General features: G+C 48.0%; 1 protein-coding gene across 1 annotated transcript in view; it reads left to right on the top strand.

Annotated features, from left to right (window-relative positions):
• The first annotated feature begins 8,281 nt into the window (after positions 1-8,281).
• CDH4 (cadherin 4) overlaps positions 8,282-13,013 on the top strand; it is a 432,089-nt gene continuing 427,357 nt past the window's right edge. The window contains exon 1 of the mRNA XM_026455132.1: positions 8,282-8,358. Within this exon, the coding sequence (XP_026310917.1) occupies positions 8,337-8,358 (22 nt within the window). The 5' untranslated portion in view covers positions 8,282-8,336. The remainder of the gene's footprint in view (positions 8,359-13,013) is intronic.

Below are 13,013 nucleotides of genomic sequence, written 5' to 3' on the forward strand. Positions count from 1 at the left end.
GATGTTGGCTGGGCTCTATGCAAGTTTGTTTTCCTGGTGAAGACTCAGATAGATGGTGGCATGCTTTGTGTCAGGCGCCATTTGGACTGGCAATGCCAAGGTGAAAATATCAGATGAGATGCCTGCTTTCATGGAGCTCACAGTCTGGGGGTGGAAGGCAGGCATATGATGAACAAGTCTATGTACAATGACAGTATCAGGAAGCAAGAACAGCCGTGTACAGAATCAAAATATTAAATATTGAAAGATAGTATAGAACGTTTGGGGAAGGGCTACTTTAAATAGTATTGTCGGAGAAGACCACTCTGGGGAGTCCGCAGTTAAGCCAAAACCTGGATGACAAGTTGAAGCAGTCATGAAAGATGAGGGATGAGCCAAGTCAGCAGTGGAGGTGGATGGAGAATCCTTCAGCCTGGAATGGTCAACCAGGGCTTGGGATTTGCCCATGGTAGAGACATAGGTGGAATCCAGTAGGTTTGAATGAAGTACGTAAATTAGACTCTAGTAAGTCACTCAAACCCATTTAATTTTAGCTCAGGAATTTTCCTGGAAATTGACCAAAGTGGACTTTTCTATCTCTTGATTGTTTCTAGGAGACACTGAATACAGGCCTGTGTCAGTGCTGTAGCCCACACTCGCTGTGGTCCTTTCCGGAGTTCCCTCGTCTGAAGTATGCTATGCTCTGCTTAGCCTAGAGATCTGTTTCCATCTTATGCGAAGCGTGCTATGACCTGCTTGGCCTAGCGATCTGTTTGGCTCCTCCTGGATAATACCCACGAGTAACCTTTTAGTTCTCTGAGTTTTTTGCTTCTTACAGAGCAGTCTTCCCCTCTGCGGGTCATCACCTCTGTTGCCCCATAAAAATAAGTTGTTAGGAAACAAGCTGGAAAGTGGGTGCTGATGAGCTGCCTTAGGCAATGCCTTCATGGCTACAACCCATGTGCCATTCCGGCTCTTCTCCTTCACAATGGCTGGTGGCTGCCAATGAGATAAAATGGCAAGTGGTCCCTTTGTGCCTCCCTGCAGGAGACAGGTTCCCAGGGGGATATCCGCTGCACAAAGGGTAGATCCCCACTCCATCTTGAGGCTGGTGGTCTTGTCTGGTTTAGTCTTCCTTCCTCTCCTCTCCTCTCATGTCTTTCTAGCCAGTCTTCTTGGATGGTAACGCTGGTCAGAGTCATGATAAACTTTCACTCCCAACCCTCTAGGGTGACTCCCCCTCCAGAAAGAGAGCAGACCCAGTGTGCATTCCGCTACAGGTGGCCCCCACCCCAGTCCTGGGAGAACAGTGGCCCATACAAATGGCCATGGAGGCAGGTAGATGCCACTCAGATCCTGGCCCGTGGTCCTCAGTGTCCCCCGCAAACCTCCCCCTGAAACAAGACCTGAACACTCTGGAGCGGACTCTCCAGGTCTGTGTTGTTGTGACAGCTCAACAGCCGCACTGCCAGACAAAGAGCGGGCTGGGGAGAAAATGGTCATCGAACTGCCGCACATCGCACACAACTCCAGGAGCAGGTGGAGACAGGAGTGCTCAGTGGGGCTGAGCCAGGCTGGGTGTGAGCCCCTGTAAGTTCTGGAGGCTGGGTCCCAGGTTCTGACTTAAAATCACGGCTGCTGTTCATCCTCAAACTCAAGAGAAGTTTGGTGTCAAATGTTGCTTTCATCCTCCTCCTTTCTTCTAAACTCAATAAGGAGGCCCCCACCTCTACTGGTACATGCTGTGCAAATCGCTGAAATCTACCAACTTGAATAGACTTAGAAAATCATATGCTGCTACGAAAGAAACCCATAAATGAATCTTTATATTTGAAGTTTTTTCATTTAACAAATGCATTGTTATCCATTATCCTTTCAATACTTAACAAACAACTCATAATGAAATACAGAAGGGCTCAATTGGAAGGCTTTTTTTTTTCTTTCCAAAATAGCTATTTCCTTGCAGGTAGTAATTTTGTTTCAAGAAGAGCGATGTTTAGCACCAGACTTTTTAATAAAATATGTGTGAGAGAATAATTCTTCTAAAACATTCTGTATCTACAAAAATCTATATGTGGGAGAACTTGAATTATTCTCTAATAGATTTTATTACATAGCAGTTAAGAATTTCTCTAAGAGACATCTAGTCAAAGGCATCAATTTGGGGTAACAAAGCATTGGAGAGAAAGGGACTTATTGAAAACTGGCGTTATTTGCTATTTTGTGAATTCTTTATCTGTTTCTCTAGCTATCATTTTCTTCTAGAAGGTGGAGCATCTGAGGCTGTGATTGAGTGGGGTAGCGCCTCGTGCATGCCTAGTGTGATCAGCTGCAAATGACTGAGCTGACGTTCATTCGTCCAACCTGCACTCTTTGGCATGGGCCCTCCGCCAGATGCCATGCCCTGCGCTGGGGAAACTGAGGCTGGAAGAGGTCTATCCACAGGGAGCCACCTTGCATGGTGGGAGTAACAGGGGCTGAGTTCCAGGTTCAGGGGCCCATGGCAGGGGCAGGAGAACCAGGGCGGGGCCCCCAAAGAGCTGTTTTGATAAGTTCACATGATCCTGTAGGAGCTGATGCCATTCATTGAGGTATGAGGACCAGAAGGAGAGGGCAGTGGCCTCGTCTGTTTCATTTGGGACTTAATGTTGAGTCTGTGATGCGTCAGGCGTGGTTCTGGACCTAGACCTTCAACCAGGAGAAACATGGCCCAGGCCCTGGAGCTCAGGTGCTCAACGGGGAGCCGAACATGAGGTTTCCCACGTTAACTACAGCACAGCCTAGGAACCTCCAGGAGGAGCTGTGGGAGGAAGACCAGACACATGGAACCTGGAGACCCCCCGCTCATCCTGAGAGGTCGCCCAAGGCTCCCTTGATAGTAGCAGCTGTGCTGCAGGGCGGCCCGGGACTGCCCAGCGGGGGAGGAGGCAGGAAACAGATGAGGCTCTGAGGTGGGATCAGCCACTCAAGAAACTGAGAGACTGCAGCCTGGGTGACAGAGCAAGACCTTGTATCAGAAAAAGAAAGACAGAAGGTAAGAGAGTCCTGGGCAGACCGGGCACTGTGGCTCATGCCTGTAATCCCAGCACTTTGGGAGGCCAAGATAGGTGGATCACCTGAGGTCAGGAGTTCCAGACCACCCTGGCCAACATGGTGAAACCCCGTCTCTACTAAAAATATAAAAATTAGCCAGGCATGGTTGCAGGCACTTGTAATCCCAGCTACTCGGGAGGCTGAGACAGAAGAATCACTTGAACCCAGGAGGCGAAGGTTACAGTAAGCCGAGATTGCGCCACAGCACTCCAGCCTAGGCAACAGAGTGAGACTCCATCTCAAAAAAAAAAAGTCCAGTGCAGCAAGCCAGGGACACACAGCAGGAGAGACGAAGGGAAGGTCCAGGTGCTGTGCCATGGAAGGGAAAGCTCCTTGAACATTTTTTTTCTCTAGGTATTTCATTATGAAAATTTTCAAACTTACAGAAAATCTGAGTGAATTGAGCAATGGACATCTATATACCCACTGTCTAGATTTTATTATTAGTCAGGCACAGTGGCTCACTCTTATAATCCCAGCACTTTGGGAGGCTGAGGCAGAAGGATCATTTGAGGCCAGGAGTTTGAGACCAGCCTGGGCAACACAGTGAGACCCTGTCTGTATTAAAAAAAAAAAAAGTAAAAATTAACTGGGCATGGTGGTGTATGCCTGTATTCCCAGGTATTCAGGATGCTGAGGCAGGAGGATCACTTGAACCAGGAGGAAGTTGAGGCTGCAGTGAGCCGTGATCATGCCACTGCACTCCAGCCTGGGCAACAGAGCAATACCCTGTCTCAAAAAATATATATATAAAATTCACATGTTCCTATGTTTGCTTCATCCCATATCTATCCTCTGCCCATCCCTATATCCATTTTACTTTTTAATGCATTTCAAGATAAAAGTGCAAATGTCAGTAAACTTCACACCTAAACTCTTCTGTGTGTATCTCAGTAGTGTTCAATATTCATTTACATTCAAGAAGCAAAATTTCATGGAGAAAAAGGCATCCATTTTAGGCATGCATTCCCTGAGCTTTGACAAATGCTTACATTTGGGTGACCAAGACTCCAATCAAGATGCAGAACATCATTCTAGAAGGTTCTCGTGTCCTCATGCAGTCAGCCCCTCCTCTGGCCCCAGAACAGCCACTGTTGTGGTTTCTTCACTGTGGTTTTGCCTGTGCTGTGTTCTTTGGATGTGCCGTAGGCTTGGTTTGATGTTAGCTCTGCCTCTTCCAATGAAAACTGCATGCAGCTTGGGCTATGATGAGTGAAGCTGCTGGGAACTTTCTTGTGCAAATCTTATTGTGGGCAGGTGTTTTTGTTTGTTTGTTTTGGGAATTTTTTTCTTTTTTTTTTTTTTTTTTTTGCTTTTCATTTTTTGTTTTTTCCAGGTGAAAGATCTTGCCTTAAGTCTCTCTTATCCAATGTTAATATCGGCTGTGAATAACCCTCTTATACTCACCGTTGGCGTGATATTTTTCATCTTTTGACTGTCCATCTATCTGTGTACTCACAGTTTGTCTCTTATGAACAGCATGTCTTTGAACCTTGATTTTTTTCCCCATCCTTTCTGACAACCCTTGCCTTGTAACAGGATTCCTGATACTTTCTAGTATATTACTGGTGGGGGTGGAGTCAGGTCTAACACTTGTATTTGTGTCTTTGTGTGCTCTGCTCTGTTTGTGATGTCTCTTTTCCTGCTTCTCTCCTTTCTTGTGTTAATTTGTTTTAGAATTCTGTTAATTTAGCTATAGGATTTTTAGCTCTACCTCTCTGCACTATGTTTCAGGGGTTGCTCTAGGGATTACAATATACATCCCAGCCTACTGAAAGATTTGGGATTTTTTGTTGTTGTTAAAAAAAAGAAAAAAACAAGTCCACAGCTTGTGAAGACCAGATCGGATGCGCAAATAAACACAAGACCAGCGAGGTGTTCCCGCCGGTTGGCCGGTTGATTTTCCCGTTAATTGAAAAAGGAGTTTCAGAATGTTCTAGCTCAGATGACCACAGTGTACACTGAAACTCTTCCTACCATGGAACTGTATTGATAGGGTAATCAATAATGCTATGCACACTCAGATCAGAAACACACGGCTCCGGCTTCCAGTGACACCTTTGAGAATTGTCTACTCACTGCTGAATTTTTAAAAATCCACTCTTAATATAAAACTAACATTGAATTTGAAGATGAACTCCCAGGACCACATAGTGACCCTCCTTCCCTGTTACAATCTGTAGGTAAGCCTCGCATGGCCACAGGAGGACCTCCCAAAAAACACACATGGTTTAACCAGGATCTCCAGAATCTCTGTCCAGTGTGGTGCAATCTTTTGGCTTCCCTGGGCCACATTGGAAGAGGAATTGTCTTGGGCCACACATAAAATACACTAACGGAATAGCTGATAAGCTAAAAGAAAAATGCAAAAAAAGTCTCATAATGTTTTAAGAAAAGCTGCAGATTTGTGTTGGATCCTATTCAAAGCCTTCCTGGGCCGCGAGTGCTCTGAGGGCCTCGGTTTGGACGAGTTTGCCCTAGCCCTTTACTCCAGCTGTCTTCTGCAAAGGACGAGGGAACCTGGCATTCAGCCCCAGCTTCTCTCCTCAGAATGAGTTTCCTTCCAGGAGAGGATAAAACCCCACGTGTCCTGAACCTTGAGTAGGAGAGGAGGGCGTATCGCGACTTACCGGCAGCACGGCCTCCAGGCTGCATGGGTGGGGGTAGGTTTCCATGCTTACGGTGGTCCTTACTGCCCATGAAAAGGAGCTTCGGACACCCAGGTCCCTCCCGAGCCTCCCTGTACTGTGGTTGTGGAGGTCAGGCTGCCTGTGGTTGTGTTTCCGTAGCTCCTGGAGCCCTGGTTGGGGAAGCCAGTGGGCACCTTTGCCCTCTCTTCCTCAGCGTCAGGCAGTCAGGAGCATCTGGGTTGGAGGCACAGCCCCAGACCCTCTCGCTGCTCACTCTGGCCAGGTCCTTTCACCCTCTATGTCTCAGTTTCCCCACCTGGAAGGATAGCAGTGCCTGTTGCTCTGACCTGTTGAAAGTTATGTGGGACTGGTGTGCAGGTGTGCCTGGCTCAGAACAAGGAATCAATGAGCGGCAGCTGTGACTTCATTCTCAGCGCCTCCTTTCTACCCTGCTTTAAAGAAGGCAAGTGTGGGTGTGCTAGGGGGACTTAAGGTTGTGGGCCACCTCTTTAACTGGGCCCTGATGCTTCACAGTGTCCTTGAGGTCACAGAGGGAGGAGTGCTCCAAGCCGGAATTTAGACCTCAGCCTGCAGACACATGACAGATCCCGGCCCACAAACGTAGGCCGGTGCCACCTGCCATCCCACGAGGGCAGGAATATGGGGGCGTCGACCTTGAGCTCCTCACCTCTGTGCTGAGCAGACACCAGGAACAGGGCTTATGAGCAAGGCTTTGGGGACGACGAGGAGACCCTGAATTCATCTCCCTGAGCCGGATGCCTCTGAGTGCTCCTGCCCGCCCCCACTGTACCATGGAACCTTGTTTTCTCCTCCCCCAGATGTGGGCGTCGATTCTGTCTGTGACAGGGGTGGCCGGAAGGGTCAGTGGCGCCATCATGCAAAGTGCCCAGGAGGCACGGGCACAGCTTACATGTCCCTGAGTCATGGACTGGGCCATGAGAACTATTATTATTAGTTTTATGACAACTCTCGTTGCTATGACAACGACCCTGGGTGTGAGGGCTGTCACTTCCCTGTCGGAATCACTCTGGCGTCCTCAGCCAGGAGGAGGTGGCCCAGCCAGAGCAGGGCGTTCCCTGGCCTCGGGATAGTCCTGTGTGTCAGTAACATGTTCACACTACAGTTGTGTTTGTCAAATAATGGAAGTATCATCATAGGCTACGCTGGGAAATGGAAATTAAATTTTTCAGAGGATACACGGTGGTGATAAAGGATGGGCACCAAGGCAGGCACGTTGCACAACAATCACCAATTATGAAGCCATTGCTCACTCGCGTTCCGAATTGCCGCGTGAATTAAGATGCTTGTTTGGGAACAGAGTCCCCAGTACTTGCTCATTAAAATTCCACATCACGGACGTGGAGAGGGAAAGAAACGAAACTCAGTGTCTTCCCATCTGGGTGGCTGCCTGTGCTTACTGTGGGTCCTGTCTCAGGCCCTGCAGCTTGCTGCAAAGCAACTTGAGTAACCAGGTACATTTGTTGTGCTGGGGAAACACAGAAGGAAGGGAATGCCTGCGTTCTGCAATGTATGCTCTTTCCTCTCAAGACGTGGAGAGGAGAAGACCTCTGGGAGGCACAGACACTTGCGTATCATAAGATGGTATTCGCATGAAGGCGGGGCTGTGAGACTCATGGGAAGAGGAACTGTCTCTACAGCGTTAGGCAGAGGCATTTTCTGGACATGTTAATATTTAGTCTTTATAAATTCTGTTTCCTTCATATCATTGGCCTGTCAAGTACTTGACCTATAGCCTCACAGCCCATCCGGAATGAGCCTTGAGGTTGAACTGGCACTGGGACCTCCAGCCCCCAATGTAGGCACGCCCTCACCCGCACAGCCGCTCTTGGTGTGGAGGCAGGAAATGCAAACTCTTCACATTCCTGGGGCACTGGGCTCTCTTTGCAGCAGCGTGCTAAGCACGTCTCTCCTTGACATCATGTCATTCGTGTCCACAGCAGCCAGGCCCCTGGGAGTGGCCCTGGCGAAATGGGGAGGAGAGAACTTTCTTCTCCAACAGACGGTTCATGATTTCTAAGGTGTTCTCTGGTTAAGACCAGAAACATGTTTCTGTAGAGCCCAAAACAGGCCACATCCGCTCCTGCTCTGAGCTGCGATAGACTCAGGCTGGGGGAGGTGGTGCTGCCATCCACCACCTCCAGTCTCCTTATCTGATGTTTAGAGCTTCATAGTTTAAATGGCAATCATTTCTTGAAGCCTGCAGCTTGCGATAATACAGCTAATACATTATTACAGCTGGCTTCCATGCAGAAGAGCGGCTAGAGATGGGTGGAAAGAGCCCTGAAGTGACTGAGACAAATAGAGTATGGCCTACTTGGGAAATGGTGAAAAATATTGGTGTTTACCTGGCTACGTACTTGGCCACGGAGAGTCCAGGTGCAAAGAATGTATTAGGTGAGCGATGCAGCTGGAACGAGGCCTGGCTGAGATTCAGGAGATGGCTGCTGCCATCTCTGCCCCCTCATCCTTGCTGAATCTCAGAACCTTTGGGCCTGCATCTCTACAGCCCAGAGATGCTGACTCCGGTTGCCCAACAGAGCTGTGGTGAGGCTCAAAGGCCACACAGAAGGAGCGTGTTCTGGAAAGCGTGCCATGCCCTGTGAACTAGAAGAAGGTACTAGAATACTAGCTATCTTCACGAGCACCACCCCTGCTGCTGCCTCCACCATTCATTAGGGAGCCACTCATTATGGGATCGACCACCAGACTCAACTAACGAAACTTTTCTGTTCTCTCCTTTCTAGGTAAGTGATTCCGGTGCTAATGCTGGACATGCATGTCCTTGTACATACCTGTTGCGCCTGCGAGAACATGTTCTCCACTCCCCCGGCTCCTCTGAGGATGCCTGAGTGAGGACCCCGCGTAAAGTAAGATGAACCGAGTGGGCGCGTTAGCCCAGGCCGTTGTCCTGTAGTGGGCGTGTGAGGGCTGTGGGTCACAGTTTCTAAGACTGATGGCATTGCATGATCTTTCCTGGTCAAACTTGTGCACATGAAGAAGTGGGGTGGGGACGGGGGCAGGATGAGATAGCTAAGCAGTGCACCAGAAAAAAATCAGTTGACGTGGACGATCTAACCTGAGAAACCATCATAGAAAATGATGGAGCTCTGCTCCAATGCAGCATCTGCAAGGCCCAAATGAGATAGAACACAGAGTTTCCACGTGAACTTCAAAACCTGCCCCACTGTGAGGTGCTTTTAGCAACCTGGTGGTCTAGTGTGTCTTTTTTCCTGCGTGTAGCTTGGAAGCTTCCATCTCTAAATCTTTAACATTTTCTGGGAATTTGCTTTCTGTTTCCCAGGGTTGTCCTGGGACTGGCCTCCAATGAGGCAAAAGTTGTTCTCTTCGTGTAGCCACTGGTTCAAGAAGTGTTTTGGGTTAAAATGTTAAAAATACATAGCTAGAGATTATTTTTCCAGCTCATTGAAAGAGGAGTTACAGATGCAGTGTTGTCTGTGGTTATGTGGTTAAGAAGCGTTCCCTTCGCTCCTAAGTCATATGTGAAAAATCTTCCCTCTGACCCTGATACTGCACAATTTGTCACTGTTGGTGAGACTCATATTTGGCTGTGAGCTTCTTGGCGTCCAAAGGATAGAGGAAAATAAGAGCATTCAAAACAGTCACCAACATCATGAAGGAGAAACTACCATTATTTTCTTTTTTGTTACTGGTAGAAATTACTATTACCAGAACTAGCTTATTCCGTAAGAATTATTCTGTACTAGGGCTCCTGTGTTGGAGATATCAAATAATATATTAAACCACATCTTAACATTTCTGGAGAAAACACAGTGGAGGGTTCCTTGTGTGGAGGGTTTGGGGCAATTTATTTACTAAAACAGTGGGACATGGAAGTGTCGCTCACCATGAGCATTTCTGCAGGTCAAAGATGATTATGCCTAAATGAATATTCTTTTATTGGCTTGATGGAATCCCAGGAGAACCTGGAATACCTCAAAAAATAGACATGTTATAAATACTGTGATCGGTATTCCTCCCAGCCAGACCTTGATGAGAATTAGACAGGAGGCCCCTTGCCTGGGGTCGGGCTGCAGATGTCCTGGGGTGTTGGTGGATGGAACAACTGGCTCTAAGAAACGGGACATACATGATCAGGGTAAGATCCTTTGGGGAGAGAAGCAGCTCAACTTGGGCCCACAGGAAATGTGTCTGTTCCGAGTTGCAGGTGGAGCAACAGGTGAGTCAGGCAGGCGTTGATTAGATCTTCAATCGGTTGATCCACGTTGCAAATATGAAGGACTTGATTTTGAAAAAGGACAAAGGAAAATAGGAAAAGAGGTCATAAAAGTAAAGATAATCAGCCAGCATTACCAAAAGTGAATAGAAAATTTCTTCTGAAACAGCAAGTGAGTGCGGTATTTGGGATCATGAATGCCGAAGAGTAAGTATGTCCTGGATGTTGGCGTCGGGTCGTCACTGGCCCTAAATCTCCTCAAGTCTCATAGAAGGGTGTAGGTCGTATGTTAGAGGTCCTACGTCACAGGGACATAGGTCGTACTTCAACCTTGAATTCAGGGAATAGCATTTGGCTTTAGGGTAATTGACTCCAATGTGGAATGAGCCACATTCTCTATGCATTGGGATAATACTTATTTATCATTAAATACATTATTATTAACTAATGATATAAATTACATAGTTACTGTTTATTAAACAATTTGTATTGAATATTATTCAACATGTCAAGCCCGTGGGTACAGTGGACACAATTTTCTTGTGAATTTCATCTGAGTATCGGCATCTGTTCCCACGGTGTGAAGGTGTTTTTGCCGTCTGACCTCTGCGTGTCTTTGGCTCACCCAAGCGGGGAGAAGAACATGAGCCAGGTCAGCCAAGGAGGCCTTTGCTTGTGGTCTGGTTTTCTGTAGGGGCCAGAGATATGCCCCCATCCCACTCACCATCCCTGGGCCACAGCGGCCTTCCCCATGTCCCGTTGTTGGACCGAGGCACGCCTGTCCTGGGAACAAGGACCTCACTATTTGCAACTTTCTTGGAGGGCCTTCAGGATCTCAGAGCTCTGTGCCTCAGATCCTGCAGGTAGCACTGAAGACTGGAGGCTGTTCCAATGGGGCTGGCTCCGTGGCCGGCCACACACTGGGGCCTGAGCCTCCGCTGCCCTCTGGGCTGCCCACGTCTTCCTATGGCTGAGACTGGCTTAGCCTGAAACTCAGGAGGTTCGTCTCTCAAGGAAGCCTATTAGATACTCAGATGTTCAGATTGTGGTTTTTTTCTCACTGTCTCCAGAGACACATCTGCAACTGAAATGATGCTTGGGATGGCTCCTTAAACATGACCTTTGATAGAGGTGGGGTGTTTGTGGTGACATCCTCGGCCTTCCTTTAACTCAGGGGCTCTCAACAGGGAGGCAGGGGGTGGCTTTTGAAGTCCATAGAGATTATGACTGCCCAAGATCCCAGCATAGGCAATAGATCCATTTCGTCCTGACCGCATTCCTCCAGGTGCAGACGCGTGACACGTGTGGTGGCTGCTTTTCGGCAGAGCAGAGGGTCCAGGCTGCAGCCCCTCATTAAACACCCAGCCTCACCTGCATGTCAGGCACAATCTGGACGTTGCAGTGACAGCGTCTTTGCCACATGCGAATCTGACGAATGGCCTAAATTGGTACCAGAAGAACAGTTATGTGGACTCTTTCCTGAGGGCTGTGCGTGGTGGCGCTACCCTTGATCTCGGCACGGAGTCGGTCAGAAAGCACACGTTCCGCTTCCATACCCGCCCCCGCGTCCTTATCACTTTCACCGTTTCCTCCCCAGGGGCTTGATTTAGAAGAAGTATCTGGTTTAATGGAGAAAATAGAAGATGAAACAGCAAAGTCAGGCCACTCAAAGTGCTGCGAATGTGGGGGAAGGGGTTTCTCTTTCATTACCCGGCTCAGTGTTCGTTGTTCGCTCTTTAACATTTTGCTTAAGATGTAGGGCTGGAGGCTGTTTTCCTGGTGGAGATTATTTTAAAATCCTCCTCTGCGTTCAGTCATGTCTGGGAAGGGAGGTAGGTGACGCGAGCGAAGCTCATCGGGTGGATTCGGTTCAGCGTGGGGTGTTTCACCGTTTACAACAAAGTAGTGGCTAAAACAAGTTAAATGAAGATGAGAGCAGGAGAGAGCAGCACCGCCGTCAGCCTGGCCTTCTGCTACCGGCCTGTCTAGAGGGTGGAAATGAACCCTGAACCCTCCGAACGCAGATTCAGTATGTTTCAGAGCGTTTCTAGGAGTTAGGCGTAGCTTCAGGACACGGCCCACTTTGGAATCCAATCAGTGGGAGCGTAGTGTTAAGTTCAGGAGTAAAAGGTTCTGAGGGCGACTCTCTCGCTCTTTTTTCTTTTATCATGATTTCATTGAGAAATTTAATTTAATTTTATTTTTTTAATTATTATTATACTTTAAGTTCTAGGGTACATGTGCATAACGTGCAGGTTTATTACATATGTATACTTGTGCCATGTTGGTGTGCTGCACCCATCAACTCGTCAGCACCCATCAATTCATCATTTCTAACTTGTATAACTCCTAATGCAATCCCTCCCCCCTCCCCCCTCCCCATGATAGGCCCCGGTGTGTGATGTTCCCCTTCCCGAGTCCAAGTGATCTCATTGTTCAGTACCACCTATGAGTGAGAACATGCGGTGTTTGGTTTTCTGTTCTTGCAATAGTTTGCTGAGAATGATGGTTTCCAGCTGCATCCATGTCCCTACAAAGGACACAAACTCATCCTTTTTTATGGCTGCATAGTATTCCATGGTGTATATGTGCCACATTTTCTTAATCCAGTCTGTCACTGATGGACATTTGGGTTGATTCTCTCTTGTCTTTGCAGCCTGTGATCGTAAGGAGAGAAATTAGCACTGCAGATGAAGGAGGCCGGCTCTTGGCTTTGGGACTATGCAGGGGGCCCCAGTGTCAGCGTGGACCAGGGAAAAAGTGCCCTTCCTAACGCTTGTGCCCCACTCAGCACTTGCTTAGGAAGGTCTGTGCCAGGGCCAAGGGGCATGGGTATGGCCACTTTTATTCTTTCCTGTAGAATCCATGTTGACCCTGTGCTTGGCATCCTGCCTGGCAAGCCACAGACGCTCAATGCAGGTTGGCGCGGAAAAGAAAGATGGAAAGAATTGGTACATGAGAGTCTTCGCTCCTAAGACGCTAATATTCCTGTGTGCTTTTAGGGAAATGCAGTCTTCACGTTTGCTTATGTTAAGATGAATGGGTCACGTTTGCTTATGTTAAGATGAATGGGT

Source organism: Piliocolobus tephrosceles, chromosome 20 (genome assembly GCF_002776525.5).
Source record: "Piliocolobus tephrosceles isolate RC106 chromosome 20, ASM277652v3, whole genome shotgun sequence".
NCBI classification, from domain to species: domain Eukaryota; kingdom Metazoa; phylum Chordata; class Mammalia; order Primates; family Cercopithecidae; genus Piliocolobus; species Piliocolobus tephrosceles.